This window comes from Bombus impatiens, unplaced genomic scaffold, assembly GCF_000188095.3.
Source record: "Bombus impatiens unplaced genomic scaffold, BIMP_2.2 scf_0670, whole genome shotgun sequence".
NCBI lineage: Eukaryota > Metazoa > Arthropoda > Insecta > Hymenoptera > Apidae > Bombus > Bombus impatiens.
The window spans coordinates 360,258-387,498 of NT_177089.1; the positions used below are offsets into that span (position 1 = coordinate 360,258).

At 32.2% G+C, this 27,241-nt stretch overlaps 7 protein-coding genes across 8 annotated transcripts; 5 read left to right on the forward strand and 2 right to left on the reverse strand.

Moving 5' to 3' along the window:
* Window positions 1-1,796: 1,796 nt before the first annotated feature.
* On the forward strand, window positions 1,797-4,984 carry LOC112213459. Its single transcript, XM_024370163.2, has 7 exons — window positions 1,797-2,650; window positions 2,957-3,222; window positions 3,313-3,570; window positions 3,849-4,098; window positions 4,429-4,497; window positions 4,575-4,664; window positions 4,737-4,984. The coding sequence occupies exons 1-7, from the start codon at window positions 2,366-2,368 to the stop codon at window positions 4,872-4,874; spliced, it is 1,356 nt and encodes a 451-aa protein (XP_024225931.1). The 5' UTR covers window positions 1,797-2,365; the 3' UTR covers window positions 4,875-4,984.
* Window positions 4,985-5,998: 1,014 nt separating this feature from the next.
* On the forward strand, window positions 5,999-8,543 carry LOC112213458. Its single transcript, XM_024370162.2, has 7 exons — window positions 5,999-6,266; window positions 6,366-6,631; window positions 6,780-7,034; window positions 7,334-7,586; window positions 7,991-8,059; window positions 8,137-8,226; window positions 8,299-8,543. Exons 1-7 carry the CDS (start codon window positions 6,168-6,170, stop codon window positions 8,434-8,436), a joined length of 1,170 nt encoding a protein of 389 aa, XP_024225930.1. The 5' UTR covers window positions 5,999-6,167; the 3' UTR covers window positions 8,437-8,543.
* Window positions 8,544-10,196: 1,653 nt separating this feature from the next.
* On the forward strand, window positions 10,197-11,974 carry LOC105681235. Its single transcript, XM_033322803.1, has 5 exons — window positions 10,197-10,495; window positions 10,791-11,043; window positions 11,429-11,497; window positions 11,575-11,664; window positions 11,737-11,974. The coding sequence occupies exons 1-5, from the start codon at window positions 10,263-10,265 to the stop codon at window positions 11,872-11,874; spliced, it is 783 nt and encodes a 260-aa protein (XP_033178694.1). The 5' UTR covers window positions 10,197-10,262; the 3' UTR covers window positions 11,875-11,974.
* A 740-nt stretch (window positions 11,975-12,714) lies between these two features.
* On the forward strand, window positions 12,715-15,733 carry LOC112213456. The gene is made up of 7 exons (XM_024370155.2): window positions 12,715-13,205; window positions 13,305-13,570; window positions 13,718-13,972; window positions 14,268-14,520; window positions 14,925-14,993; window positions 15,071-15,160; window positions 15,232-15,733. The coding sequence occupies exons 1-7, from the start codon at window positions 12,921-12,923 to the stop codon at window positions 15,358-15,360; spliced, it is 1,347 nt and encodes a 448-aa protein (XP_024225923.1). The 5' UTR covers window positions 12,715-12,920; the 3' UTR covers window positions 15,361-15,733.
* A 197-nt stretch (window positions 15,734-15,930) lies between these two features.
* LOC100745948 (putative gustatory receptor 28b) lies at window positions 15,931-19,933 on the forward strand. Its single transcript, XM_003492302.4, has 7 exons — window positions 15,931-16,591; window positions 16,934-17,202; window positions 17,504-17,689; window positions 18,226-18,475; window positions 18,690-18,758; window positions 18,850-18,939; window positions 19,071-19,933. The coding sequence occupies exons 1-7, from the start codon at window positions 16,295-16,297 to the stop codon at window positions 19,179-19,181; spliced, it is 1,272 nt and encodes a 423-aa protein (XP_003492350.2). The 5' UTR covers window positions 15,931-16,294; the 3' UTR covers window positions 19,182-19,933.
* A 964-nt stretch (window positions 19,934-20,897) lies between these two features.
* LOC100740876 (protein KRI1 homolog) lies at window positions 20,898-24,122 on the reverse strand. Of its 2 annotated transcripts, XM_003492260.4 has the most exons (8): window positions 24,001-24,122; window positions 23,756-23,920; window positions 23,594-23,682; window positions 23,131-23,523; window positions 22,300-23,067; window positions 21,972-22,235; window positions 21,741-21,898; window positions 20,898-21,665 (listed from the first exon to the last, which is right to left on the reverse strand). In XM_003492260.4, the coding sequence occupies exons 2-8, from the start codon at window positions 23,865-23,867 to the stop codon at window positions 21,029-21,031; spliced, it is 2,421 nt and encodes an 806-aa protein (XP_003492308.1). In that variant the 5' UTR covers window positions 23,868-23,920; window positions 24,001-24,122; the 3' UTR covers window positions 20,898-21,028. The 2 variants fall into 2 exon arrangements, with proteins under 2 accessions (XP_003492308.1, XP_012245387.1); XM_012389964.3 differs by having other exon boundaries at window positions 23,756-24,099.
* A 251-nt stretch (window positions 24,123-24,373) lies between these two features.
* Window positions 24,374-26,178, reverse strand: LOC100740996 (DNA/RNA-binding protein KIN17). Its single transcript, XM_003492261.4, has 2 exons — window positions 25,590-26,178; window positions 24,374-25,499 (listed from the first exon to the last, which is right to left on the reverse strand). The coding sequence occupies exons 1-2, from the start codon at window positions 25,993-25,995 to the stop codon at window positions 24,724-24,726; spliced, it is 1,182 nt and encodes a 393-aa protein (XP_003492309.1). The 5' UTR covers window positions 25,996-26,178; the 3' UTR covers window positions 24,374-24,723.
* Window positions 26,179-27,241: the final 1,063 nt, after the last annotated feature.

Here is a 27,241-nt window from a genome sequence, read left to right on the forward strand (position 1 = left end):
TATACAGGGTGGTTGGTAACTGGTGGTACAAGCGGAAAGGGGGTGATTCTACGCGAAAAAAGAAGTCGAAAGTATAGAATAAAAATTTTTTTTTTTAATTTTTCCATCGAGACAACGATCTACAGTGAGATCCGTCATAACGAGACGCGATAAAGTGCACGCGTGTCGAGCGAAAATTCAAAGCCGATTTTCTCGAAAACAAAGCCTCGAACGAAAAATCTTTATTCTATATTTTCGACTTCTTTTTTCGCGTAGAATCACCCCCTTTTCGCTTGTACCACCAGTTACCAACCACCCTGTATAATACGGTGTAGAACGTATGAATGAAAATAATGATTTTGTGTCATGCTATATTAGAGATAATCGAGGACATATACATATTTATGTACGTTATAAATAAATTAAATTAACTAAAATATAATATTCTGTATTCGATTCAATAGCAAAATCAAAAACATTTAGGACGTTGATAATTTTTCACGTATACCGGATACTATTATTTGATTACATATTAGTGCAGTCTCTTGAAATGATCGTAAGCACTCGAAACTATATTAATCGATCATCACTCGCGTCTCGTGCATAACGCATAAGGTCAAGGCAAGTTAATACAATTTCTTCGTTATAATTCTCTATTCGTTCTCACTTTTAATAATTACATATCGAGAAACGAGTCACGTTAACGTCGCGCGTATATATCGATCGAAAAATTGAATAATTTTTAACATTTTCTATGTTAATTTCTACAAATAGATTAAAATAAGAACGAAGAATTACGTGGCAACAACAGAGAAAATAACCATATTGAATCACATGATTGCACTTCCGAAATTCATAGATCCAACTGAGCATCGATTCAGACTTATATGCAGCTGACTTTGAAACACGTTGCTGATTTTTGTGCTTTCTGTCATTGCAATTTGTCGACAAATATACGATACAACACATAGCATGGAGTATAACATAGAAAGTGCCATAATCATTGTATGCATAATCATAGCGATCGTTGGTCTGTACCGATCTAAGGTGAATACGTAATGGATCTTTTTTTAATTATATAGTATAAAGCATCACACTGTTTCTTTTGAAAAATAAAAAAGTATATTTGCTGGTGTGTTTATTATTTCATATTTTAAGAAGTAAATAAATAATATAAATCAGCGAAGTATTGATTTTTGAAACAATTGAATATTTTAAAAATTATCTTTAAGAGAATTTAATCTATTTACTAAAAGAAAGAGATGTTTATTTATTTGACATATCTGAAACAATGAAAATCTATTCATCGAATATTACTGGCTAAAGCAAGTATAAGAATATAGAAATGCAAAATGAAATTTTCACTCAAATTGTACACTGTAATTACTTTCGTTCTTTTCGTTTATCATTCAGAATGCATCGTCTTATCATATAAGACATATCCGATCTCCATATGTCCAATACGTGTCCATCTGCAAAAGAACTGATAACAAACATCAAGACGTGCCCTTTTCGACGTCATTCAACTCCTGCTTCAAACGTTTTTCTCGTGCAGTAAATAATTTTATTATAACGTGAAGTAATAAAGTAAAATGCTTCATGCTACTTAAAATGGGCTATATCTATGGCTTTCCTCCATAATATCACGATAATTACTTCCTATCTGATCACGAAATTTAAACATATCGTAAATAATGCAATTGGAAGTGTTAGTGGAAATTAACATCATTTTTCGAGAGAAAAGTTTAACGCGACCTATGGTTCTGTAGTACAGAATACGACGCAAGCAGAAAAGATGTTAACCTTTGGTCCTTCAACTTCAAGATCAGGTCGAATTTTGTGGCAACCTTTCACGTCAGGCTCCACTATACTGAGAATGTACAATCACTGTACTGTGGAGATATTGACTCCAATTTTGTTTCATACCATACGCCATACCTAAAGGATAAATTAAATTAATTAGAAAATATTCTAATATTCCATGTACGACGCAATATCAATTGAAACACACCTAGTACATCACCGATTTTTCACATATGTTTAATAAAACAATTAGTGCAATCTTTTGAAATAATCGTAATCGTTGGAAAGAATATTATTCGATCATCACTTACGTTCCGACGATATCTCATAAGGTCACGTCAAGGTAAATTATCCACTTTTCCTCCATCATAATTTCATAGATTGCATTATATCGAAAACATGAAAACTTTTCTTATATCTAATAATTGAATATCCGATATTCAATATATCCGGGAATCGCTAGCACCTTCAGTTGCATAGAGGAATGAGTCACGTTAATATCGCGTGTAGATATCGCGCTGTAGAACGTTGAACAATTTTTAACATTTTTCACGTTAATTTCTAAAAATAAATTGAAACAAGTATGAACAATTACAAGGCAACAACCAAGATAATAACCATATTAAATACCATTGCGATACTTCGAAACTTCATAGATCCAGTTAAACATAAATTCAAATTTATATGCAGCTGGATTTTGACTACGTTTCTGGTTGTCGTTTTTCCTCCCATCATAATTTACATACAAATGAACGATATAAAACAACACATGGCGTATAACATAGAAAGTGTTACATACATGTTCCAATATATCATCCATGATCTTGGATACATAAGCATAGTGATCATTGGCCAGTACCAGTCTAAGGTAAATTTTTTCAATTACTTAGTATAATTTGTTTCCTACGAAAAATGAAAAAGTATATTACTAAGTATATTTATTTCTTATTCTGTATTTGTTAGCAAATAAATAATATAAGTAAACGAAGTATTAAGTTCTCAAATAAGATGAACGTGATTTATTTGCTAAGAGAATGTTTATTTACTTGACACATCTGAAATAATCAAAATCTATTCACCGACTATTACTGTGTAAAAACTCGAAAAGGAAAAATTACATTTTTACGTATATTAAACGATTCAATCGCTTCTAAATTTGTCGTTTATTATTCAGAATGCAATGACGTTGATAGAGCGCATTGACAAAGTGGACAAAATTTTCAAGGAACTAGGAATCGAAATCGAGTATCGCAGTTTGTTTCGTCACATGATGATCGTCGGGTCCTTCTGGTTATTAAATGCGGTCATAATATTTGCACTTTTCACAAAGATGTTAATACAACGCTCCGCACTGTATACCATAGCATTTCTTATATTCATTTACTGTTACATTACGAACGCCCAATCAATCATTTTATACGACTACAACACTGCCGTATAGTACGTAAACAATCTTCTTTAATAAAATCATTATCCGTGCACCTGGAGGTTTAAACGTTGCTACTTTTCGAAATTCTTTTGCTATTACAGTTGGCTAGGATCGCGATTTAAAAATATAAATCAGCTCATGGAAACGTTTGTCTTGAAGAATTCTCAAGTAGAAACAGAGGATCCCGATACGGAAACCATCTTCGAACCGAGTCATAATTTTCGAAACAGATTCGAATTGGACGATTGGTTGTCCGAACGAACTGTAAAAGTTTTACAAGTAAATTCCACTAACAACACTCGGAAGTTAAAACAAAGATCACTGTCCGACGATAAAATTCGTTTGCTTCAACGAATCAGGTAAATAAACGTCGAATTAATAACAATTACAGCCACGGATAATGGCAAGTATAAAAACACGGAAAGAAAATGATAAAACAATATTTCTAGACGAAATTGTCTTTGGCGATTAAACCTATTGCACCATTTGAGCTTTTCTTTTAAAATTCTGAATCGAGAATTCGAGAATTCTTTTGTAAAATGTATCTGTAATTTACACTTCCTCTTGTCTTTTGTCGCTACATATTGTTATGAACTTTTGGACAAATAAAAAGATTTGAATATTTGCCAACTTGAAGATTCGCGCATCTGCAAGTGTGCAACATATCGAAGATGGTGAACCAAATATTCAACGCCCAAATATTAATATACACGACCGTGATACTACTAAATTGTAGTATATCTGTCTACTCCTTGTACATGCATTTCTCCAGACCATCTACTAGCACAATTTCGATAGAATTAATAATGATGTACGTGCTGAACAACGTCCTTGCTGCATTGAAAATCCCTCTAATGAGCTACGATTGCGAAAACACAATGAGACAGGTGAAAACTTTGTTCTTCACTTTTTTTAATCCCACTGCGTGGGCCAATCTTCAGCAAAACGTATTTTCCTATTATACTGCAAAATGTCATTAATTATGAATAACAGCGTATTGCAATTGGTATATTATCGTTAGAAATAATACTACTAATTTATTTCCTTCGAATACTGTCAGTAATATACACTATTGTTCGTGCGTTAATTTAAAAAATTTTCCACTACTTATTTTCCCAATAAAAGCAGGTTTCTGCAATAGAAACAATTTTCATATTTTTGTTGTCGGATTATTTTTTGTGAAAAGACGTAACAAATTTCACTCGATCGATTTTCAGGCTAACAAAACGATAGGACTCCTCCACGCATGTCCTGTGGACGGGGGAAACGCAGAATTAATAGAGGAGGTAAAAAAATTGAAATTTTATTAATTTACATACTAAAAGAAACTATCATAAATAAAGTAGGATTAATCTATTGGTAGATCCTCCAATTTTCTTGGCAAATATCTTACACGCAACTTGAAAGAACAAAATCGGTCCATTATATATTAAACTATGGGTCCGTTCGATACGTTAGTATACTTCTTTACATGGATATATTTCTCCTTGAATTTATTACAAATTTATTCGTATAATTTTTACAGTGTCTCAACTTCGTAATATCTTATTTGGTGATTATGGTACAATGGAGCCAGCACTTGATCAAGAAGGATTCAATAATAATCACAAACAAAACCACCACCTTTCAAACGTTACAAGAGAATACGAGCATAGTAGTATAATAGTATAACGTTGGACACTTTTCGATAGCGTCTTGTTATGGAGTTATAAAAGTCGCACATGAGAACTGTAATTAATCCTTAATAAACTGCACCTCATAAAAATGACTTCCTTCACACAATCACCTTAGGATTTTAAATCGTTAAAGGTATGTTGAGGTACGAGGTACAAGATATAACGTGATAAAATTTAATGAAAAGAATCTTTGCTCTTCGACCCTTCAACATTTCACGATATAATGGTACATAAAAATTTTTGGATGCTTTTATTTCGCTATGTCATTGCTAAAGCATAATTTATTAAAATATACCCGAAGCAAATTATTTCTTGGCACGAGCGAGTTAATATTTTCCTATACGAAATAACGAGATGCATCGAGAGAAGTGTTTGTATAACAAAAAGCATATATGTTTGCCAACAAATTAATAACATCACATTATTCCCGCTTCAACGTCATGTCACTATTGCTTGAAAGCTTTTTGCCAGGCAGTAAATGATTTTAAAGTAATATAAAATGAAAACATAAAGTAAAAAGCCTCACTCTATCTTAGAGTATTTAGGAATAATTTCCCGTTTTCTCATTAATATTATGTTATTTACTTCCTATCTGACTGCGACATACAAACATATATAATGCATCAATGCAAACATATTCATGCCACGCAATACCAATTGAAACACCTCAAGAACATCAACAATTTTTCAAGTACATCGAATACAGCAATAAAAACAATTTCCTAAAGTGATCGCGATCATTCGGGATTATCATCATTATTCTACCAAGAAGTACCATTCGTCGATAAGGAATGAAATCAAATTAATTGCGATTTCTACTTTATAACTTTCTACGCTCCTATGACATTCTATTAATGAAACTCTGCCTTACTTCTAATAGTTGCATATGCAATACCTGAGTCCCTATCAACTTTAGTTGCACGGAAATGCGAGTCACGTTAATGCCGCGGGTTAATATCGTTGAAGAAAAGTTAAAAAATTATTCACGTTTTCTACTTGAAATTTAAAAAATAGATAAAAGCAAGAATGAAAAATTACGAGACAACAACGAGGATAATAACCATATTGGAGGATAATAACCATATTGAATTAGAATGAAAAATTACGAGACAACAACGAGGATAATAACCATATTGAATTACATAGTGGCAGTTCGAAACTTCATAGATCCAAGAAAACACCAATTCAAATTTATATGTAGCTGGATTTGGAACACGTTGTTAATTGTTGTGTTTTCTGTTTTCGCAATTCATTCACAAATACAAAATATAAAATATCACATGGTGTATAACATAGAAAGCGTCACATACATGTTCCAATATACCACGCATGTACTTGGATACATAAGCATAGTGATCATTGGTCTGTACCAATCCAAGGTGAAAACACAATGGATCTTCTTTTAATTATATAGCAATGAAGTTTTTACGCAAATTTAATAACTTCATTACTTTTGTTTTTACTCGTTTATTATCCAGAACGTATCGGCGTTGATAAAACAGATCGACAAAGTGGACGAACATTTGAAGAAATTGGGAATTGAAATCGAGTATCGCAGTTTGCACCGCCATATAACGATCGTCGGATCATTGTGGTTACTAAATGCGGTCGTAGAATCTGCAATTTTCATAAAGATTTTAATACACAACATTTTACAGCCTCCGGAAGCATTTATTACCTTTGTTTTGTATTATATAACGAACGCCCAATCAGTCGTATTATACGACTACAACACAGCGATTTAGTATGTAAACAATTAAAAAGCAGATATTGTTCATCATCTGTACCATCATGCTTCGTTGAATTATATTCGATATTTTCATTACATTTTACTCTAAAATATTTCAATATAATTCTTTCCCCTATCTTTCAAAATTTTACTGATATTACAGTTGGCTAGGATCGCGATTTAAGATGATAAACGAGCTTCTCGAAACGTTCCTCTTGGAGAAATACAAAGTAAAAGCAGAAGACTCCAATACGGAGACCATCTTTGAACCAAGTCATAATGTTCGAAATAGATTTGAATTGAACAATTGGCTGTCCGAACGATCTTTAAATGTTCCAGAAGTATCCACGACGAGCGGCGTTTCGAATGTAAAACAAAAGATCGTCCAAGAAAAAGTTCATATACTTCGGCAAATTAGGTAAATAAAAATCGAATTAATGACAGTTACAGCAACGGATCGTTATCAGTTTTTTATGTTTCCCATTCGAAACATAAGATAAAACGGCGAAGAAAAACAAAGCTACTTTGTAAAACAAAATTTTATTCGTCGAATGAACCTATCGTATGATTCTATACTCCCTTTTAATTTGATGCTGAGAATTTGTAAATTTTCTTGTTTAACGCAATTCAGATTTACCCATTCATTTGTCTGTCAGTATATATTATTTTACATATTTCGACAAATAAATAAAAATATGAAAATTTGCAAATTTAAAGGTTCGTGCATCTACAAGTGTGCAAGGTATCGAGGATGGTGAACGATATATTCAACGTCCAAATATTAATATACACGATTACGACACTGCTACATTGTACTATATGTGCCTACAGCTTCTACATGAATCTTCACAGAGGGCTTAATTTTTTAATAGATCAATTGGATATGGCATCAATATATATGTTGGACAGCGTGGTTGGAGTCTTGAAGATCGCTTTAATGAGTTACGACTGCGAATACACAATGAAACAGGTAAAAACTATATTTTTAATTCTTTAACTCTGCTGCGTTGGTCATTTTTCACCAAATCATATTTTCTTAAATTATGAATAATAACTTGCTACTGTGGAATTAGTACGTCGTTAGGAATAATACTAACAATTAATTTTGATTCGTTTCAAAGACTATGATACATACCACCATTCGTTCATCGATTTTAAAAGGCTTTCATTACTCGATTTTCCAATAAAAACAGATTTCCCTGCAGAACAATTGTCATATTTTTACAGTATACGCATCGATATGGTCATATTTTTATGAAACGAACATGTTGTATGTTATAAGATGTTTACGTTCTTTAGCAGGAATGAAATAAATTTTGCCCTTGTTTTGGAAAAAGCAAGTAACAGAGTTTGACTCGATCAATCGATTTTCAGGCTAACAAAACGATAGGAAACATCCACGCGTATCCTGTACACGAAGGAAACGCAGAATTAACAGATGAGGTAAAGGATGGAAATTTTAATCATTTACAGATTAAAATGAAATTATCCGAACTTACGTAGAATTAATCTATTGGTAGATCCTCCATTTTTGTTGGCAAATATCGTACACCCAACTTGAAAAAACGAAATCGGTTGATTATATATTGAACTACGGATTCATTCGTTACGTTAGTATACTACTTTACATGGATTTATTTCTCCTTAGATTTATTAAAAATTTATTCGTGTAATTTTTACAGTGTCTTAATTTCCTAATATCTTATTTGGTGATTATGATACAATGGAGCCAGCATTTGATAAAGAAGGATTCAATAATAATCACAAACAAAACCACCACCTTTCAAACGTTACAAGAGAATACGAGCATAGTGGTATAATAGTATAACGTTGGACACTTTTCGATAGCGTCATGTTATGGAATTATAAAAGCCACACATAAAAACTGTAATTAAAGATTAATAAACTGCACCTCGTACATAAGACTTCTTTCACACAATCACCTTAGGACCTTCAATCGTTAAAGGTATATTGAAGACGAGGTACAAGATACAACGTGATAAAATATAATCAAAAGAATCTTAGTTCTTCGTTCCTTCAACATTTCAAGATACAGTGGTACATAAAGATTGAGAATGTTTCGATGCTTTTATTTCATTGCGTCGTTTCGAAATCATAAATATCGAAATATCGAGATGCATCGAGAGAAGTGTTTGTATATCAAAAAATATGTGTTTCGCAACAAAATTAATAACATCAGAGCATTTCCTCTTCAACGTCATTTCACCGTTGCTTCGAAGACTTTTGCCACGCAGTAAATGATTTTAAAGTAATATAATGTGAAGACATAAAGTAAAAAGACTCATTCTATTTAGGGTGGTTAGGAATAATTTCCTGTTTCCTCATTAATATTATGTTATTTACTTCCTACCTGACTGCGACATACAAACATATATAATGCATCAATGCAAACATATTCATGCCACGCACTATCAATTGAAACACCTCAAGAACATTAACCATTTTTCAAGTATATCGAATGCAACAATAAGTGCAATTGTCTGGAGTGATCGTAATCATTCGGGACTATAACAATTATTCTGTCATGAAGTACGATTCGTTGATAACGAACGAAATTAAACTAATTGCTTTTCCTACTTTATAACTTCCTACATTCCTATGACATTCTATTAATGAAACTCTGTCTTACTTCTAATAGATGCATATATAATACGTGAGGCGCTATCACCTTTAGTTGCACAGAGAAACGGGTCACGTTAATGCCGCGGGTTAATATCGTTGAAGAAAAGTTAAAAAATTATTCACGTTTTCTACTTGAAATTTAAGAAATAGATAAAAGCAAGTATGAAAAATTACGAGACAACAACGAGGATAATAACCATATTGAATTACATGGTGGCACTCCGAAACTTCATAGATCCAAGAAAAAACCAATTCAAATTCATATGTAGCTGGATTTGGAACACGTTGTTAATTGTTGTGCTTTCTGTTTTCACAATTCATATACAGACACATAATATAAAACAGCACATGGTGTATAACATAGAAAGTGTCACATACTTATTCCAATATACCACGCATGTACTTGGATACATAAGCATAATCTTCATTGGTCTGTATAAATCCAAGGTGAAAACAAAATGAATCTTCTTTTAATTATATTAATAATGGAATTTTTTTTGGAAATAATGGAATTTTTACGCAAATTTAATAACTCGACTACTTTTGTTTTTGCTCGTTTATTATTCAGGACGTATCGGCGTTGATAAAACAGATCGACAAAGTGGACGAACATTTGAAGAAATTGGGAATTGAAATCGAGTATCGCAGTTTGCACCGCCATATAACGATCGTCGGATCATTCTGGTTACTAAATGCGGTCGTAACATCTGTAATTTTCATAAAGATTTTAATACAAAACTTTTTATCATCTCTGGCAGAATTTATTACCTTTGATTACTTTTACATAACGAACGCCCAGTCAGTCGTATTATACGAATACAACACAGCGATTTAGTATGTAAACAATTAAAAACAGATACTCTTCATCATCTGTACTATCATCCTTCATTTGATTATATTCGATATTTTCATTACATTTTACTCTGAAATATTTCAAAATAATTCTTCTCCCTATTTTCCAAAATTATACTGTTATTACAGTTGGCTAGGATCGCGAATTAAGATGATAAACGAGCTTCTCGAAACGTTCCTCTTGGAGAAAAACAAAGTAAAAGCAGAGGACTCCAATACGGAGACCATCTTTGAACCAAGTCATAATGTTCGAAACAAATTTGAATTGAACAATTGGCTGCCCGAACGATCTTTAAATATTCTAGAAGTATCTACGACGAGCGGCGTTTCGAATGTAAAACAAAAGATCGTCCAAGAAAAAGTTCATATACTTCGGCAAATTAGGTAAATAAAAATCGAATTAATGACAGTTACAGCAACGGATCGTTATCAGTTTTTTATGCTTTCCATTGAAAGCATAAGATAAAACGGCGACGAAAGACAAAGCTACTTTATAAAAAAAAATTTTATTCGTCCAATGAACCTATCGTATTATTTGATACACCCTTTTAATTTTGCGCTGAGAATTTGTAAATTTTCTTGTTTAACGCAATTCAGATTTACCCATTCATTTGTCTGTCAGTATATATTATTTTACGTGTTCCGACAAAAAAAAATATGAAAATTCGCAAATTTAAAGGTTCGTGCATCTACAAGTGTGCAAGGTATCGAGGATGGTGAACGATATATTCAACGCCCAAATATTAATATACACGATTGCGACACTGCTATACTTTACTATATGTGTCTACAGCTTGTACATGATTTATCACAGAAATCCTAATGATATAATAGATCGATTCGATATGACAGTGATATATTTGTTGGACAGCATGGTTGGAGTCTTGAAGATCGCTTTAATGAGCTACGACTGCGAATATACAATGAAACAGGTAAAAAATATATTTTTAATTCTTTAACTCTGCTGCATTGGTCATTTTTCACCAAATCATATTTGGGGATGATGTTCGGAATTAGTATATCGTTAAAAAAAATACTAACAATTAATTTTGATTCGTTTCAAAGAGTATGATACATACCACCATTCGTAGATCGATTTTAAAAAGTTTCCATTATTCGATTTTCCAATAAAAACAGATTTCCCTGCAGAACAATTGTCATATTTTTGCAGTATACGTATCGATATGGTCATATTTTTATGAAACGGACATGTTGTATGTTATAAGATGTTTACGTTCTTTAGCAGGAATGAAATAAATTTTGCCCCTGTTTTGGAAAAGCAAGTAACAGTGTTTGACACGATCAATCGATTTTCAGGCTAACAAAACGATAGGAAACATCCACGCGTATCCTGTGCACGAAGGAAACGCAGAATTAACAGATGAGGTAAAGGATGGAAATTTTATTCACTTACAGATTAAAATGAAATTATCGTAACTAACGTAAAATTAATCTATTGGTAGATCCTCCATTTTTGTTGGCAAATATCGTACACGCAACTTGAGAAAACGAAATCGGTTCATTATATATTGAACTATGGATTCGTCCGTTACGTTAGTATACTTCTATACATGGATGTATTTCTCCTTGAATTTGTTACAAATTTATTCGTTTAACTTTTACAGTGTCTCAACTTCGTAATATCTTATTTGGTGATTATGATACAATGGAGCCAAAACTTGCTAAAGAACGATCCAATGATAATCGCAAACGAAACCACCACTTTTCAAACGTTACAAGAGAATACGAGCATAGTGGTATAATAGCATAACGTTGGATACTTTTCGATAACGTCATATTATGGAATTGTAAAAGTCGCACATGAGAACTGTAATTAATCATTAATAAACTGCACCTCATAAATAAGACTTCCTTCACACAATCACCTTAGGATTTTAAATCGTTAAAGATATGTTGAGGTGCGAGGTACAAGATATAACGTGATAAAATTTAATGAAAAGAATCTTTGTTCTTCATCCCTTCAACATTTCATGACATAATGGTACATAAAAATTGAACATTTTTGGATGCTTTTATTTCGTTATGTCGTTGCGAAAGCATAATTTATTAAAATATGCCCGAAGCAAATTATTTCTTGGCACGAGCGAGTTAATACTTTCCTATATGAAATAACGAGATGCATCGAGAGAAGTGTTTGTATAACAAAAAACATATATGTTTGCCAACAAAATTAATAACATCACATTATTCCCACTTCAACGTCATGTTGCTATTGCTTGAAAGCTTTTTGCCAGGCAGTAAATGATTTTAAAGTAATATAAAATGAAAACATAAAGTAAAAAGCCTCATTCTATTTTGGGGTGTTTAGGAATAATTTCCTGTTTCCTCATTAATATTATGTTATTTACTTCCTATCTGACTGCGACATGCAAACTTATATAATGCATCAATGCAAACATATTCATGCCACGCAATATCAATTGAAACACCTCAAGAACGTTAACCATTTTTCAAGTATATCGAATGCAGCAATAAGTGCAATTGTCTGGAATGATAGTAATCATTCTGGATATAACTATTATTCTACCGTGAAGTACCACTCATCGATAACGAATGAAATTAAACTAATTGCTTTTCCTACTTTATAACTTCCTACATTCCTGTGACATTCTATTAATAAAGCTCTGTCTTACTTCTAATAGTTGCATATGCAATACTTGAGTCGCTATCACCTTTAGTTGCACAGAGAAACGGGTCACGTTAATGCCGCGGGTTAATATCGTTGAAGGAAAGTTAAAAAATTGTTCACGTTTTCTACTTGAAATTTAAAAAATAGATAAAAGCAAGAATGAAAAATTACGAGACAACAACAAGGGTAATAACCATATTGAACTACATGGGGGCACTTCGAAACTTCATAGATCCAAGAAAACACCAATTCAAATTTATATGTAGCTGGATTTGGAACACGTTGTTAATTGTTGTGCTTTCTGTTTTCGCAATTCATTCACAAATAGAAGATGGAAAATATCACATGGTGTATAATATAGAAAGCGTCACATACGTATTCCAATATATCACGTATGTACTTGGATACATAAGCATAGTGATCATTGGTCTGTACCAATCCAAGGTGAAAACACAATGGATCTTCTTTTAATTATATAGCAATGAAATTTTTACGCAAATTTAATAACTCGATTACTTTTCTTTTTACTCGTTTATCATTCAGAACGTATCGACGTTGATAAAACAGATCGACAAAGTGGACGAATATTTGAAGAAATTGGGAAGTGAAATCGAGTATCGCAGTTTGCATCGACATATAACGATCGTCGGATCATTCTGGTTACTAAATGCGGTCGTAGAATCTGCGGTTTTTATAAAGATTTTAATACAAAACCTTCTACCACCTTGGACAGCACTTATTGTCTTAATTTACTGTTACATAACGAACGCCCAGTCAGTCGTATTATACGAATACAACACAACGATTTAGTATGTAAACAATTAAAAACAGATACTCTTCATCATCTGTACTATCATCTTTCATTTGATTATATTCGATATTTTCATTACATTTTACTCTGAAATATTTCAAAATAATTCTTCTCCCTATTTTCCAAAATTATACTGTTATTACAGTTGGCTAGGATCGCGAATTAAGATGATAAACGAGCTTCTCGAAACGTTCCTCTTGGAGAAAAACAAAGTAAAAGCAGAGGACTCCAATACGGAGACCATCTTTGAACCAAGTCATAATGTTCGAAACAAATTTGAATTGAACAATTGGCTGCCCGAACGATCTTTAAATGTTCTAGAAGTATCTACGACGAGCGGAGTTTCGAATGTAAAACAAAAGATCGTCCAAGAAAAAGTTCACATGCTTCGACAAATTAGGTAAATAAAAATCGAATTAATAACTGTTACAGCAACGGATCTTTATCAGTTTTTTATGCTCTCCATTGAAAACATAAGATAAAACGGCGACGAAAGACAAAGCTACTTTATAAAAAAAAATTTTATTCGTCCAATGAACCTATCGTATTATTTGATACACCCTTTTAATTTTGCGCTGAGAATTTGTAAATTTTCTTGTTTAACGCAATTCAGATTTACCCATTCATTTGTCTGTCAGTATATATTATTTTACGTGTTCCGACAAAAAAAAATATGAAAATTCGCAAATTTAAAGGTTCGTGCATCTACAAGTGTGCAAGGTATCGAGGATGGTGAACGATATATTCAACGCCCAAATATTAATATATACGATTACTACTCTGCTATATTTTACTATATGTGTTTACAACTTGTACATGACTCTTCACAGAGGGTCTAATGTCGTAAAAGATCAATGGGATGTTATATTGATATATTTGTTGGATAGCGTGGTTGGTACCTTGAAAATCGTTTTAATGAGCTACGACTGCGAATATACAATGAAACAGGTAAAAACTATATTTTTAATTCTTTAACTCTGCTGCGTTGGTCATTTTTCACCAAATCATATTTTCTTAAATTATGAATAATAACTTGCTACTTTGGAATTAGTACGTCGTTAGGAATAATACTAACAATTAATTTTAATTCGTTTCAAAGGCTATGATACATACCACCATTCGTTCATCGATTTTAAAAGGCTTTCATTACTCGATTTTCCAATAAAAACAGATTTCCCTGCAGAACAATTGTCATATTTTTGCAGTATACGTATCGATATGGTCATATTTTTATGAAACGAACATGTTGTATGTTATAAGATGTTTACGTTCTTTAGCAGGAATGAAATAAATTTTGCCCCTGTTTTGGAAAAAGCAAGTAACAGAGTTTGACACGATCAATCGATTTTCAGGCTAACAAAACGATAGGAAACATCCACGCGTATCCTGTGCACGAAGGAAACGCAGAATTAACAGATGAGGTAAAGGATGGAAATTTTAATCATTTACAGATTAAAATGAAATTATCGTAACTAACGTAGAATTAATCTATTGGTAGATCCTCCATTTTTCTTGGCAAATATCGTACACCCAACTTGAAAAAACGAAATCGGTTGATTATATATTGAACTATGGATTCGTCCGTTACGTTAGTATACTTCTTTACATGGATTTGTTACAAATTTGTTTATTACAAATTTGTTCATATACGTTTTACAGTGTCTCAACTTCGTAATATCTTATTTGATTATTATGGTACAGTGGAGCCAAAACTTGATAAAGAACGGTCCAATATTAATCACAAACGAGACCACCACCTTGTACGAGAATACAAGTTTAGTAGTATAACTATGCATAGTGCTCGATAGAATCGTATTGTAAAATTATGAAACACGTAGGTAAAGTCTGTGAGTGTTAAATATTAATACAATGCGTCTCGTAATTAACGTTCCTCTCGCAAAGCCACCGTACAATTTGCAATCCTTACACATAAATATGTAGAGGTACAAGGTACAAGACATACAACGCGACAAAATCTAATTAGGAAAATCGTCATTGTTTATCTCGTTAACGTAACTATAAAATATACATCTAATAACGTATAAGAAATGATAGTATTTGAGGACTTTACGAAACGTAGTGTATGTGTACTGGAGCTTGATTCGGTGTAAAATACCACAACTCGTATGTGTCGTAACAAATATATTTAAAGGAAAAAACACTTACGATGAAATAATATTTTTATTCCCGTATGAATTACAAAAATATTCTTATCTCTTCGTTATTTTACCAAATTATTGACATTTTACCAAATTATTGACATTTTACCAAATTATTACCCAATTATTATCATCAGTGTCATTTGCATACCTTGGATTCCAGGTGCTCCACATTATTCTCAAAAATCGGTATAATTCTTTTTATTCTCTAATCAAACATGATCCATATTCTTAGAAAAACCTAAGGAAAAAAACATTGCATAAGATCATATCCTTCACTTTCCCAACAGTAATATTCTTACTTTTGCGATATTAATCAGACAGTTCTACTATGCGCAATTTCATCCTATAGACTCGTCATTAACTGTTCCTCATAGCAATTTCATCCTCGTAACGATATCGATCCAGATACGAGCAGGCAATTGTTGTGCTCGTTATTACTTAGCAGCCTATTTAACATTCGTGACGCGATAATGATCCTTCAAAACTATTCCGAAAGGATGGCAAAGAAGTAGAGTGTTCAAGTTTATCCACTGTTAAAGTTCTCGCGACTTTGATCCGCGATGTTCAAACCGAAAACTCTCAGGCAAACCATAGTGCCGTCGTTAGTGATAAATTTTCTTTTTGGAATGGGCATCAGTGACGTTGTTAGCAAAAAACCATCGAAACTGATAGAGTACGCGTACACCCTGTGTGTTTTGATACTGGTTAATGTCGTTGGTATATTAATGGTACCTTATTTCAATAAATATTATATAATTAGCATGCTCAGCTTAAGTCGAATCGCGTTCAAATTACTGATTTATGCGAATCTTTGGACGTTAAGCACGTTGATCGCCGCCAGCAGATTAAATGCGCAGGTAAATTGAGCGCTTTGTTTCGAAAAAGTTTTATTTTAAATACAAAGACCACAGGGGAAGACACGATACACCTATGTCATATTTTTCGGATGTTATGGGGCACCAGTTTTGAAATTCGGTAGATTAGAAACACTCGATAATTACTTTCAGATTGACCGTGTTATATTTTTATTTTGAATTAGATATATATCTAATATATCTATATTTTTTAATTGAAAAAAAAAGAAAAAATAATATGTACAGCAGTAAATTTTCATCCGAGATAGTTTTAAAGAGTCGAAGTTCCAATACCATACGACCGGTGAATTTATTCGTAATTTTAATACGTCTTTCGTCTTCTAGAAATTACGTACTTTGATCGCACTTGTAGAAACGAACGATCAAGCAATGGAAAGAATAGGATTGCCACGAATGTATCGTACGCTGTTCATGTATCAGATAAAGGAATTCGTGGTTTACGGATTTATCACAGTCGTTTTCGTCGCAGTCACTTCCAAATGGCATTTTGCAACATCCACGCCAACGATGATGAAACTGTGCCTTTCCTTGATAGCCCACGTTCCATTCGTAGTCATCTACGTTTCCAGCGCTACCTTCGGCTTTTGGGTCACGTATGAAACCAAATATTCAAAAACGATTAATTATTCAATTATTCAAATATTCCAAAATATTTAATTACGGTAGAATTCCATTTATAGAAATGAAATTTTAATCAGTGCTCGATTAAGTGAACTCGTTCCAATTATACTTATGCATTATCGTCTATAAAGATGTTCTGTGAATCATCCGCTAGTAACGAGAACCGTGACAATGATGAACCATTTACTACGCCACAAATTACGATAAATAGAGTTCTACTATGATAGTGTTCCAATGAAAAAATACATAAAAAATACAATGTATAAAATGTAGGTGCTTGAGGTTGAAGCTTCAACAACTGAATCAATTGCTTCATAGTATGTTGGCCACGATGACACCGGAATCGTCATTGCATAAAAGATTACTACAGACGAAGAACGATTTCGAGAACAATAAATTCTGGTCGTTTAGGAATGAACAAGGGAGCCATGGAAACACGAACAAGATAAGATCAATAAAGTGAGATTCTGCGTTGAGCGGAAAACCGCAAAACGTTCTCTGTATCGTTTCTCATATGTTATACGTTAATCTGTCTAGCGTGGCAAGAGATAGTAGAAAATTGTTTAATAGGAATATTTGATATAACGCATGAGAGAAGATTGGAGATTGCGCGTTTGTATTTTCGCAGCGATCTTACAAAATTGTTAAAAATTGTTAAAATTGATAAAGAACTTTTCGTTCGAAATATTTGAGGAGAAACGTTTCTGTCGAATTGTACAGTTGGAATGTATCAGGAAATTTAACTGCACTGCGATAAATATATCGTCCCGAAATTCTTCAAATTTAGTCTTTACAGCAGACAGATAAAACCGTAGAAAAGAAATAGATTAGGTTTTACTTCGATGGATAATTTAATATCGAGGAAGGTATTAAACGTCAATTTTTAAGAACGAAATATAATATAAATTTCAGTTTTTTAAGGCGAGACTGTGCGATAAATAGTTTTGACAATATTAAATTATTCATTCATACGAACATACATTTTTTTCGAAAAGGCAAATGCATCTAAAGATAATCAAGATCGTGAAAGTCGTGAATGACGCGTTCGGCATGCAGATTCTGTTGCTGATGATCACATCGGTTATCTTCACCATTACTTTCCTCTACATATTGTACAGAATTATATGGCTGGATCTGACCATGGATGAACTTATAAAAGAACTGGTCTCCGTGATTTGCTGGTTCCTAGTTTACGCGTCGCAAATCTTGCATGTGAATTACGTTTGTGCTAAAACGAACTCAGAGGTACAGCATTTTATCAGAAGAAACTATCGATACACATCGATAAACGTTTGAAAGCTTAAAGATGTTAACGAACATAGAAGAATATTAAAAAAAAAAAAAGAGAGAAAAGTATTATTTAAATATGTTTCTCAAAATATATATCTAAAATCGTGCAAGATTAAAATAGTTGAAAGAAATGAAAAACATGGAAATTCCTATTATTAATTGTTCACAGGTAACAATTATGGGCGATGTTATTTGCGACCTGTACGAACCATCCACCAGCAACGAATTTCGAGCAGAGGTAAATATTCAAGACATATAGAAAAAGGTATGTTGCAAGATTATAAAAAAAAACACATCCACTAAATTCAGATGAAAAATGACATTTTTAGATTCGAAATTTCACCCTACAGCTGATACAAAATCCGGTGGTATTCACGGCTCGTGGATATTTCAATCTGGACCACACGTTTATTCAAGCAGTACATGGACCTTTAATTAAATAAGAAATAGGATTTAGAATTTACAAGCTATAATTTTACATTTCATTTCAATTTTAATATATAGCTGTTAGTGAGTTATATCATTCTTTAATTAACATTTGTTTTTTTAGGTCATTGGAACGATTACCACGTATCTGATAATTATGATACAAGTGGGCGATGTGACGAAGTCACGAACCGCGAAAACTCTGAACAATGAATCCGATGAGATTTTATTCTAAGAAATCTATTTCGGTGGAAATTGTACTCGACTTAAAGTTAAATCCAATTTCTCTCAGTTCTTTTATTAATATCATTTAATATCAATTAATAAAGTTACAAATTGTTTTCTTCGATTATAAATCGAATTGTAAGTTGAATTTTCCGGCAAAAAATGATAAATTCGTCGAAAGCAGCAAAATAGTATCTTGAACTCAAATTTCTTCGCCAAGTTACTCGGATATTCGCCCTGACAATTTTCCGCCAATTAGGACGTGGACAGGGATGATACCTCAATTACACTACCCCCTGGTACGCCCTATACGATTCCAGATGGAGGCGTTAGCCCGTGAAATTTGGTAATCTTGAAACTGGATAGCTCGTAATTCGGTGAAAATAGCTACTTCTTCGAACAACCCCTAACCGATTTTTACTTAGCGAAAATAGCGATTAAACAGTCTTGGAAATCTGAATTAAATTACTCTTCGAAGAATCTAAAATGAAATATTCAGAGATGAAACTAAAATGTTCTTCTACTGACTTTCAAATTTTCGAAACTCTGCGTGATTTTAGTAAAAAATGAAAGCTTCCAAAATTGTATTACCACGTAATATTTTCAAGTAATTGGGTAGGAGGAAAAGAAAAGAAATTTTCATTAACCGTGGAGTCTAGTTTCGATCACTTTCGACTCAAACAAACGTATTTTTCGTCAAAAAATATCCGCAGTTTAAACACAATTTCACGTTTCGATTTTACGTTAAACATCCTCCTAAAATATCACAAAACCTTTTTCTTCGATAAAATGAAAGCAGTTGGTAAATTATATTCCAAACTTTTCTGTCTGATCTCTGTACTCTTTTGTTAATTCCCGTTATTCATTCGTCGCGATATAGCTTTTCTTTCTTTTCTTTTTTTTTTTTATTTTTTGTGTATGTGTTTATGTAGTTCATTTTAGTATTGCAACTTACGCGGCACGGATAAAATACACGTTTACAACGGGTATAACATTAATTGAGAATTAAGGGTGCGAACGAGCGTAGCCGTCAGGAGCCACCTGCTACCGTGGAATACTGGTGGGGCTAGGAGAATTGATATATTGTACCCAAGGGGACAGAGAGACCAGTTTAGATGGGTGCAAGTACCGTGTCATCCCTAATCCTCTCCCCTCTCGTTAACTAACATTCGTAAGAGATATCTGGGCTTTGTTGCCGATTAAATTATTCCAGTCAATGCGATCGAATCCACGATAGTGTATGTCTGCATGTATAATAGTGCCATGTACAAAAGCGTATCATTAATTTTAAATTTCGAATTTTATTCTAACTGACAAATATTACATTGTCTTCCTTTCTACTCTACATACATGTATGTATTTTATAAGAAATATTATAATTTCTTTAACGTCAGTTTTAAAAGCAAATTTATTCTTTTTATATAAATTTAAGAAATATAATTTCTTAATAATAATTTTGCAAAACAATATAACGATAATAATAATAGTGTTAATATTTGTTTAATATCAATGGCTGATGTTCATTGAACGGAAACAGAGAGATAGATTTTCTTGACCAAGGCATATGGTATGGATTAAGATGGAGATTTTAGAAAAGTAAACTCAAACAGGCTGCTACGATTCTAATAATCCGCAAACGTCGTTTATCATGTCGAAACGGATTTACCCTAACAACAGGACACTCCTACTTGAGGGTGCGGGTATTCGATCACATCGTATCCTCGCCAAACGTTTACCCCGCATGTTTATTGATATTGAACAGGGCGCGCACGGCGGCGTAAGAAAGCGGGGAATATAAAGATAGTCGATTATAATAACAAATTATATGTACATATTTATATTTACAATATGACATAGTTATTGTTTCTTCTTTCCGTATTTCAATTTGTTTTTCAGTTTCTTTGGATTTATTCCATATACCTTTAACCTTTCCGGATTTAATGAAGCAATGTCACTACTAATTTTTTCGCCCTTTGCCCCATTCTTCTTCTTCTTTTTGTCGAGCTTCTTCTTCATCATCTTCTCCTTTAATTTTGTTTTTTTCGAATGTTTGACATTTGACTTATTGTGATTTTGATCACTAACTTTCTTTCTAGATGAAAATTCTTTATCAATAGGTTCGCCTGTAGTTTTTTCTTCTTCGTGAATTTTATTTTCGGTGGAATTTATAGATTCTTCCAACTTATTAATCTTTAGCTTCTTTTTCTTTGGCTGCTCATGCTGTTCCTCTGGCTTCCGCTTTTCACATTTCACATGTTTCTTTGATTTTTCTTCTGTTACATTAACGTTATTTTTTATCTTTTCATCACTTTCATTAGATTGTTTGTTATATTTAGATGTTTCGTGATTAATCTCAACAGTGGCTGAATCGTTCTGATCGTCTTGTATCTTTTTCTTCTTCTTTCGTCTCTTCTTTTTTGTTTCTATGCTTTCATTAACGCTGGTAGTAGTTGCGATCTCTTTTTTGTCTCCCTCTTCGTCATCCTCGGCTTCCCTAAAAAATGTTAAATACAGTTTGTAGTAAATAGTACGAAATCAGTTTAAAAAATTTCCATCCTTCCTGCCTTACTTGTATAAACTTGTAAGTATCTTTCTTTTAAGTGCCTCGTTCTTGGCTTTCTGTTTATACATTTGGACGTCATTTAGTTCAGCATGTTCTGGTCTGTACTGAAGAGCTTTCTTCAAGGAACACCATTTATTCAATTCTTTATCATCGGCCATCAATATCTAATAAAAAGGACGTAGTAAGGTGTCTTACAGAAAAATAAAATCGTTAAAAATAATATTAATATTTACTTACCTCTTCTATGCTCAAACCATAATCGTTTGGCACAACTTCTCTGTATTTAAATCTACATGGTATGTCACCAATCATATCTTCGTAATCCAACGAGTAATATTTATCGAAATATTCTTCATAAGATTTATGCTGTTGGGGATCAAATTTCGGTTTTTCTTTTGCTATGAGTTCTGCAAACTTAGACTTTCGTCTACGTTTTCTTTTTTTAGAATCCATTTCCATTTCTTCCTGAACTCTTTTCAATGGATTATAATCCGCATCCATCTGAAATTATATGTAATTTTGGTTTATTTTCTTGGAATAAAAATAATTAATATAAATCAATTACATTAAATTCTGGATCCTCGCAATGCGGTCCTTCATATCCATTTTCATCTGCCAAATTTTCTGTATTTGGATCATAATTATCCCAGGTATCCTCGATTCCTAGTTCCTCGTCAATATCTTGAAACTCTGGCTTAGCATTCCCCTCGGGAACCGCATAGTAATCGTCATTAAAAATTTGATTCATTTTTTGATCATATTTGGCAGGATCAAAATCACCCTCCAAATCAATATCATTAAATTGAATATCGTCATTCCCTGTAATTTCCTTCAATTTCTCTATTTTTTCTTCGATTTCTTTTCTCTTTAATGCTTTCAACTGCTTAAGTTCCTCTTGTTTCCTTAATTTCTCATCTTCTTTTCTCTTTTTTATCTCTGCTCTCTTTTCGGCTCTACGAGTATCTTTCCTTCTTAAAGAATTCTCCATGCTACGCGGATACCGTTTAATAAATTCCTGATCAGGTTCTTCAAATCTAAAATTATATTTAAGCTCAAATTCTTCTTGCTTTTCAATGTTTTTCTCATCTTCTGACAAATTCTCATCACTGTCGTGAATTACGTAGTTTCTGCCTTCATTGTCATCTTCGTCGTCATCCGATCCCGTATTTTTATCTAGATATTTATCATTAAGCACATAATCCCTTAAGAATTTCTCATTAGCATCTAAATTAGAGCTAGACCAAAAGTCACGCAGAGGTTTAAGTACCTGCTGCTCATTTTCATTTATATTTGTCCTTTGTCCTTTCAACCATTCCTTGTAATCTGCCTCTTCCTAAATAATAAACATAACATCAGTTTTGTTACAAAAAATAAGAAGTGATCAAGGGCAGCTTACTTTTGCTTTTTCACTTTCAGATTTGGTTTTTGGTTTTAGCAAATCATCTTCCTCTTCCTCGTCGTGCAATGCGCCTTTGAAACTTTCTTTTAGTTCTCTTTGCTCTTGTGCATATGTGATTTGTTTAGTTTCTGCTTTATCTTTTTTGAGTATACTTTCATCCTCACTGTCGCTAAATTTCCCTTCTCTTTCCACGATAATGTTCCTTTCATAATCTCTTAGAAAAATAGCTTTTTCTTTTTTAGTTTTTTGCTTCTTCTTTTCAATATATACTTCCTGTGCCTTATTAGTATCATCAAAAAATGTTACATTTTGGTTATAAATTTTTGGGTCTTTATTTTTTAGAAGAGCTAGTGTCTTATAAAAATCTTTATCAAATTGCTGTGTCAGCTCCTATGAAAGAAAAATGTAATTAATAAAATAATACAGAATTTTGTTATATTTGTAAAATATTGTATTATACATTTTCTTCTTCTTTTTCAGAAGAACTCTCACTGTCAGAACTCTCATCTAAGTTTGTATCGTCATTAACGTCTCCGTATTTTGTTTTTACTGAAATATATTGGATTGTTAGACAAAAATATCCATTAATGCATGAGGTTATAAGTCAGTTATATGTACTTACACTTATTTAATTCTTCCTTCTGCCGCCAATTGTTATAGTTTTTAGCATAATCCGTATTTATTTTTAATTCTTCATCAGAATCAGAATTATTACCGTTAAATAAAGTAATCATTATGTTAAGTATTAGAAATTTAAGTGAACAATTATATATTATACATTCGATTTCTATAACATACAATACTTCATTAATTCTTGATGTAAAATAATTATAAAAAAGTGTTACTTTCTTTATAAGTGAAATTTACCAAATTACGAAAAATAAAAATTGTTCTTCTGACAGCAACATACAATACCAGAATAAAATGGTATGGAGGTTATCTTATCGAGGAACGAAAAGCCATATGTCGCCTTCCTCTGCTTAGGGACTTAATAAAAAGTTTTTATTCTTGAAATAAAATATACTAAATCATTATCTTATTGAAAAATAAGTAAACAATTTTTATATCAACATAAGAAAATTTTATAAAATTATTATTTTTTTTTTATTCTATTAATTAAGAGGTTATATGTTCATTAAAACTGTAATCTCCAAAATACTTAGTCATATATATATTAATGTTACAATTTTTAATTAATTTAGTTATTTAATATAAATATAAACATATATATTGACAAATATAATTTAAAAAATCAGTTTTATTTGGAAAATACATAAATGTACATAAAAAGTTAACGCTTTTTAAACATTTGCTGTAAACTTTGTACACAGGTGCTCTTTTAGGTATTTAAGTGACTATACATAGTATATACATTATTTTGATCTATCAGTTAGCACAGACTAAAGTTACATATAAATTTTATTATATACACATATATACAGAATACAAATGCAATATTTAAACAATATTACAATAAATATTAAAAATCTTTAAAATACAAGTGAAACAATAATGTTTTACTTTATCATATGCTAACCAAGATATATTGTTATAAATATCATGTTATAAATAACATATCTCATCTAATAATCATATCATATATTTGCAAATTTGTTCATACGGTAAATTTTTTACAATAATGTCATCCCTTTCTAATTTTACATCAATACTGTAACTTTCAATGTGAAGTTTATATACTACACCCATCATGCCTTTGTATTTTCCCCAAAGAATCATGACCGGCTTTCCAAAGGCGGGTATTACGGTTTCTAGATATTCCTGATCCAATTTTATAACGTGATTCTCGACTTCTTCAGGCGATTTCAATTTGACCTTCCCAACAAAGTTGGATTTTTCAACAGACTGAACTATTCCTTTAGACTTGTAATATTTGTCTCCAAGGGTCTTAGTAATTACTTTCACCATCAAACCCTCTCTTAACCATCCTTCTCTACTATCTTCATCTTTGCTATATTTAGATGTATGTTTTTCTGATTTTATTGACCTTGTTTCTTTGTCCATATACCCCTTACTTGATTCCTCGGATTTTATATTCGAAATCATAGAGACTGATTCAGTACTAGTTGAACCTTTATCTGCTTTTTCTATTTTTATAATAGGAAGCAGTTTTGGCTTTTTATTTATTTTCATGTTAAGAACTAGTGGTGTATCATTATCAACTCGTGTTAACGGCTCTTTAACAGTTTCAGATTGTCCGTTACTTTCTTGCTGACCCTTTTCTACTTGTTTTTCTACAAACTCCATCATCCTTTCCTCGTCATCTTTATCCATTTTTTGCTTTTTAGCTTTCCTTTCTTGAGCTGCTAATGTTTCTGGATCTCTGTCGATATATGTTACGTACCAACCTAAGGACAGAGAAAGCAATGATTAGAAAGAATAATTGATATTTCTCGTTTTTTACAGAACATATAAAATATCACACTTATTAAAATTACCCTTTTCTGTTTCATCAACAACACATTGGCCAGTACGTCCAAGCCATTTAACAAATGCAGTTAACGTAAGCCAGATTGTAGCATTCATATGTATATGTCCTCTATCTGAGATATATTCTTGATAAACTCGATTAGCTGGTACACGTCTGGTACCAAATTGTCTTTTCAACAAGTTTAAGTAACCATGAGAAAATTCTTTTGAGAATTGATCCATATACCGGGATGCATTGTCAGCAAATAGTAATAGCTGTCTATGATGAGATTCTGACATGGTATGACACTTGAATCCATTTTCGTCTCTGCACTGTTTCTGACACATTTGACAATACCATCTCAATTTTTGCAAGCCTTTTGCCTTAATTTTATTAGCAATGTACTTTGGTGTTCCCACTTCGTGTTTACCCATTTTCTTAATCGGCAGTGAATTGATCTACTATAACTGATTAATTGACGAAGTTCAATCAAACTGTATCATAATTATGAAAAGAGTTTTGGAACACGATCATATAAACAGGTTTTTACACCAATATTCCAAAAGCAGCCGGATACAGAAAGGAAATGTCCGACGACTGAGTCATGAAAAATCAAAATGGAAGACAATAAGATTCTCGTTGTGCGCATGCGTTACATACTATCAATGTCTCAGACAGAGACAGAAATGTTTTACTTATCTCTGTCTAGCACGCAGAACAAAAAGTTTGTTGCATTCTATGTTGATTTTTCACGATTCAATTTTCGGACGGTTTTCCCTAGGGAGTGTCAGAACTTGTTTATATGATCGTAGTCTGTATCAGACTGTACTATTAAATTAAAAACACTGTTTTGCGAGGAAAAAGTTGTTGCAGATTGTAGTTATAAATTCTAATATAATATCATTACCCTTGCTTTTTCAACAAATTGTTAAATGTCTTTCATATTCTGTATATCAGAAAACTATGCAATATTATAACATTAAGAAAAATATCTTTCACATAAATATAAAAATTTATAATAGGTTATTTAACACATCTCCATAATATTGGTAATTTTTGGAGCACTGTTAAAAATGCTATAGAGACATCTATACCACAGACGAGATACTTAATCAATGTTTTAATAATTTACCGACCGTAGGTAACATTTGTTATTATAAAATGATTTGGATAATAAAAGAAATGTATTTTTAAAAAGTATATATTAATAAAGATATAATTGAAATTAAAGAAAAAAACTTTAGGTTAATGAAAACGTTGTATTAATATAGTGGAATAATGAACAATGTAATTAAAAAATTAAAAGTGCTGTATTTTGTATATTTGAAATTTTTTACTCAATACAATACACATACATATGTACATAAAGCTGTAAATCATGTTTAAGTCTTGTACTTCTCATCTGAACATCTTTAAAGTTATAAAATAGGGACCATCATCTAAGGACTCTACTTAATTTATACGCAATACACGCCTACGATTAATCGATTCTAGACTCGCCAATTTCTAACATTCTCACAGGAACGTGTAAATTTAATCGATCATTAAGTAACCACATACTCGTAGTAACACGTAATCTGTAACTTCGCTCCTGGTACTACGCCACCCGACTCTAAGTTCAATTTCATATTGCACTTTGGCAATAGACCAGACACAATGTGCTATGTACGACGCGTAAAT

What these genes read in the sequence shown, in the direction of transcription:
- LOC100740876 (XM_003492260.4), bottom strand. Translation starts at nt 23,867, where the DNA reads ATGATTACTTTATTTAACGGTAATAATTCTGATTCTGATGAAGAATTA. An exon ending in GAAGGAAGAATTAAATAAGT is followed by an intron (nt 23,683 to 23,755) that starts GTAAGTACATAT and finishes AATATATTTCAG; the next exon opens with TAAAAACAAAATACGGAGAC. An exon ending in CTGAAAAAGAAGAAGAAAAT is followed by an intron (nt 23,524 to 23,593) that starts GTATAATACAAT and finishes TTTCTTTCATAG; the next exon opens with GAGCTGACACAGCAATTTGA.
- LOC105681235 (XM_033322803.1), top strand. Translation starts at nt 10,263, where the DNA reads ATGATAAACGAGCTTCTCGAAACGTTCCTCTTGGAGAAAAACAAAGTA. An exon ending in CATATACTTCGGCAAATTAG is followed by an intron (nt 10,496 to 10,790) that starts GTAAATAAAAAT and finishes GCAAATTTAAAG; the next exon opens with GTTCGTGCATCTACAAGTGT. An exon ending in ACGCAGAATTAACAGATGAG is followed by an intron (nt 11,498 to 11,574) that starts GTAAAGGATGGA and finishes ATCTATTGGTAG; the next exon opens with ATCCTCCATTTTTGTTGGCA.
- LOC100740996 (XM_003492261.4), bottom strand. Translation starts at nt 25,995, where the DNA reads ATGGGTAAACACGAAGTGGGAACACCAAAGTACATTGCTAATAAAATT. An exon ending in TGTTGATGAAACAGAAAAGG is followed by an intron (nt 25,500 to 25,589) that starts GTAATTTTAATA and finishes CTCTGTCCTTAG; the next exon opens with GTTGGTACGTAACATATATC.
- LOC100745948 (XM_003492302.4), top strand. Translation starts at nt 16,295, where the DNA reads ATGTTCAAACCGAAAACTCTCAGGCAAACCATAGTGCCGTCGTTAGTG. An exon ending in ACCTTCGGCTTTTGGGTCAC is followed by an intron (nt 17,203 to 17,503) that starts GTATGAAACCAA and finishes TATAAAATGTAG; the next exon opens with GTGCTTGAGGTTGAAGCTTC. An exon ending in GCAACGAATTTCGAGCAGAG is followed by an intron (nt 18,759 to 18,849) that starts GTAAATATTCAA and finishes TGACATTTTTAG; the next exon opens with ATTCGAAATTTCACCCTACA.
- LOC112213456 (XM_024370155.2), top strand. Translation starts at nt 12,921, where the DNA reads ATGAAAAATTACGAGACAACAACAAGGGTAATAACCATATTGAACTAC. An exon ending in GCGAATATACAATGAAACAG is followed by an intron (nt 14,521 to 14,924) that starts GTAAAAACTATA and finishes ATCGATTTTCAG; the next exon opens with GCTAACAAAACGATAGGAAA. An exon ending in ACGCAGAATTAACAGATGAG is followed by an intron (nt 14,994 to 15,070) that starts GTAAAGGATGGA and finishes ATCTATTGGTAG; the next exon opens with ATCCTCCATTTTTCTTGGCA.
- LOC112213458 (XM_024370162.2), top strand. Translation starts at nt 6,168, where the DNA reads ATGGTGTATAACATAGAAAGCGTCACATACATGTTCCAATATACCACG. An exon ending in GACTACAACACAGCGATTTA is followed by an intron (nt 6,632 to 6,779) that starts GTATGTAAACAA and finishes CTGATATTACAG; the next exon opens with TTGGCTAGGATCGCGATTTA. An exon ending in CATATACTTCGGCAAATTAG is followed by an intron (nt 7,035 to 7,333) that starts GTAAATAAAAAT and finishes GCAAATTTAAAG; the next exon opens with GTTCGTGCATCTACAAGTGT.
- LOC112213459 (XM_024370163.2), top strand. Translation starts at nt 2,366, where the DNA reads ATGAACAATTACAAGGCAACAACCAAGATAATAACCATATTAAATACC. An exon ending in TTGGCCAGTACCAGTCTAAG is followed by an intron (nt 2,651 to 2,956) that starts GTAAATTTTTTC and finishes TTTATTATTCAG; the next exon opens with AATGCAATGACGTTGATAGA. An exon ending in GCGAAAACACAATGAGACAG is followed by an intron (nt 4,099 to 4,428) that starts GTGAAAACTTTG and finishes ATCGATTTTCAG; the next exon opens with GCTAACAAAACGATAGGACT.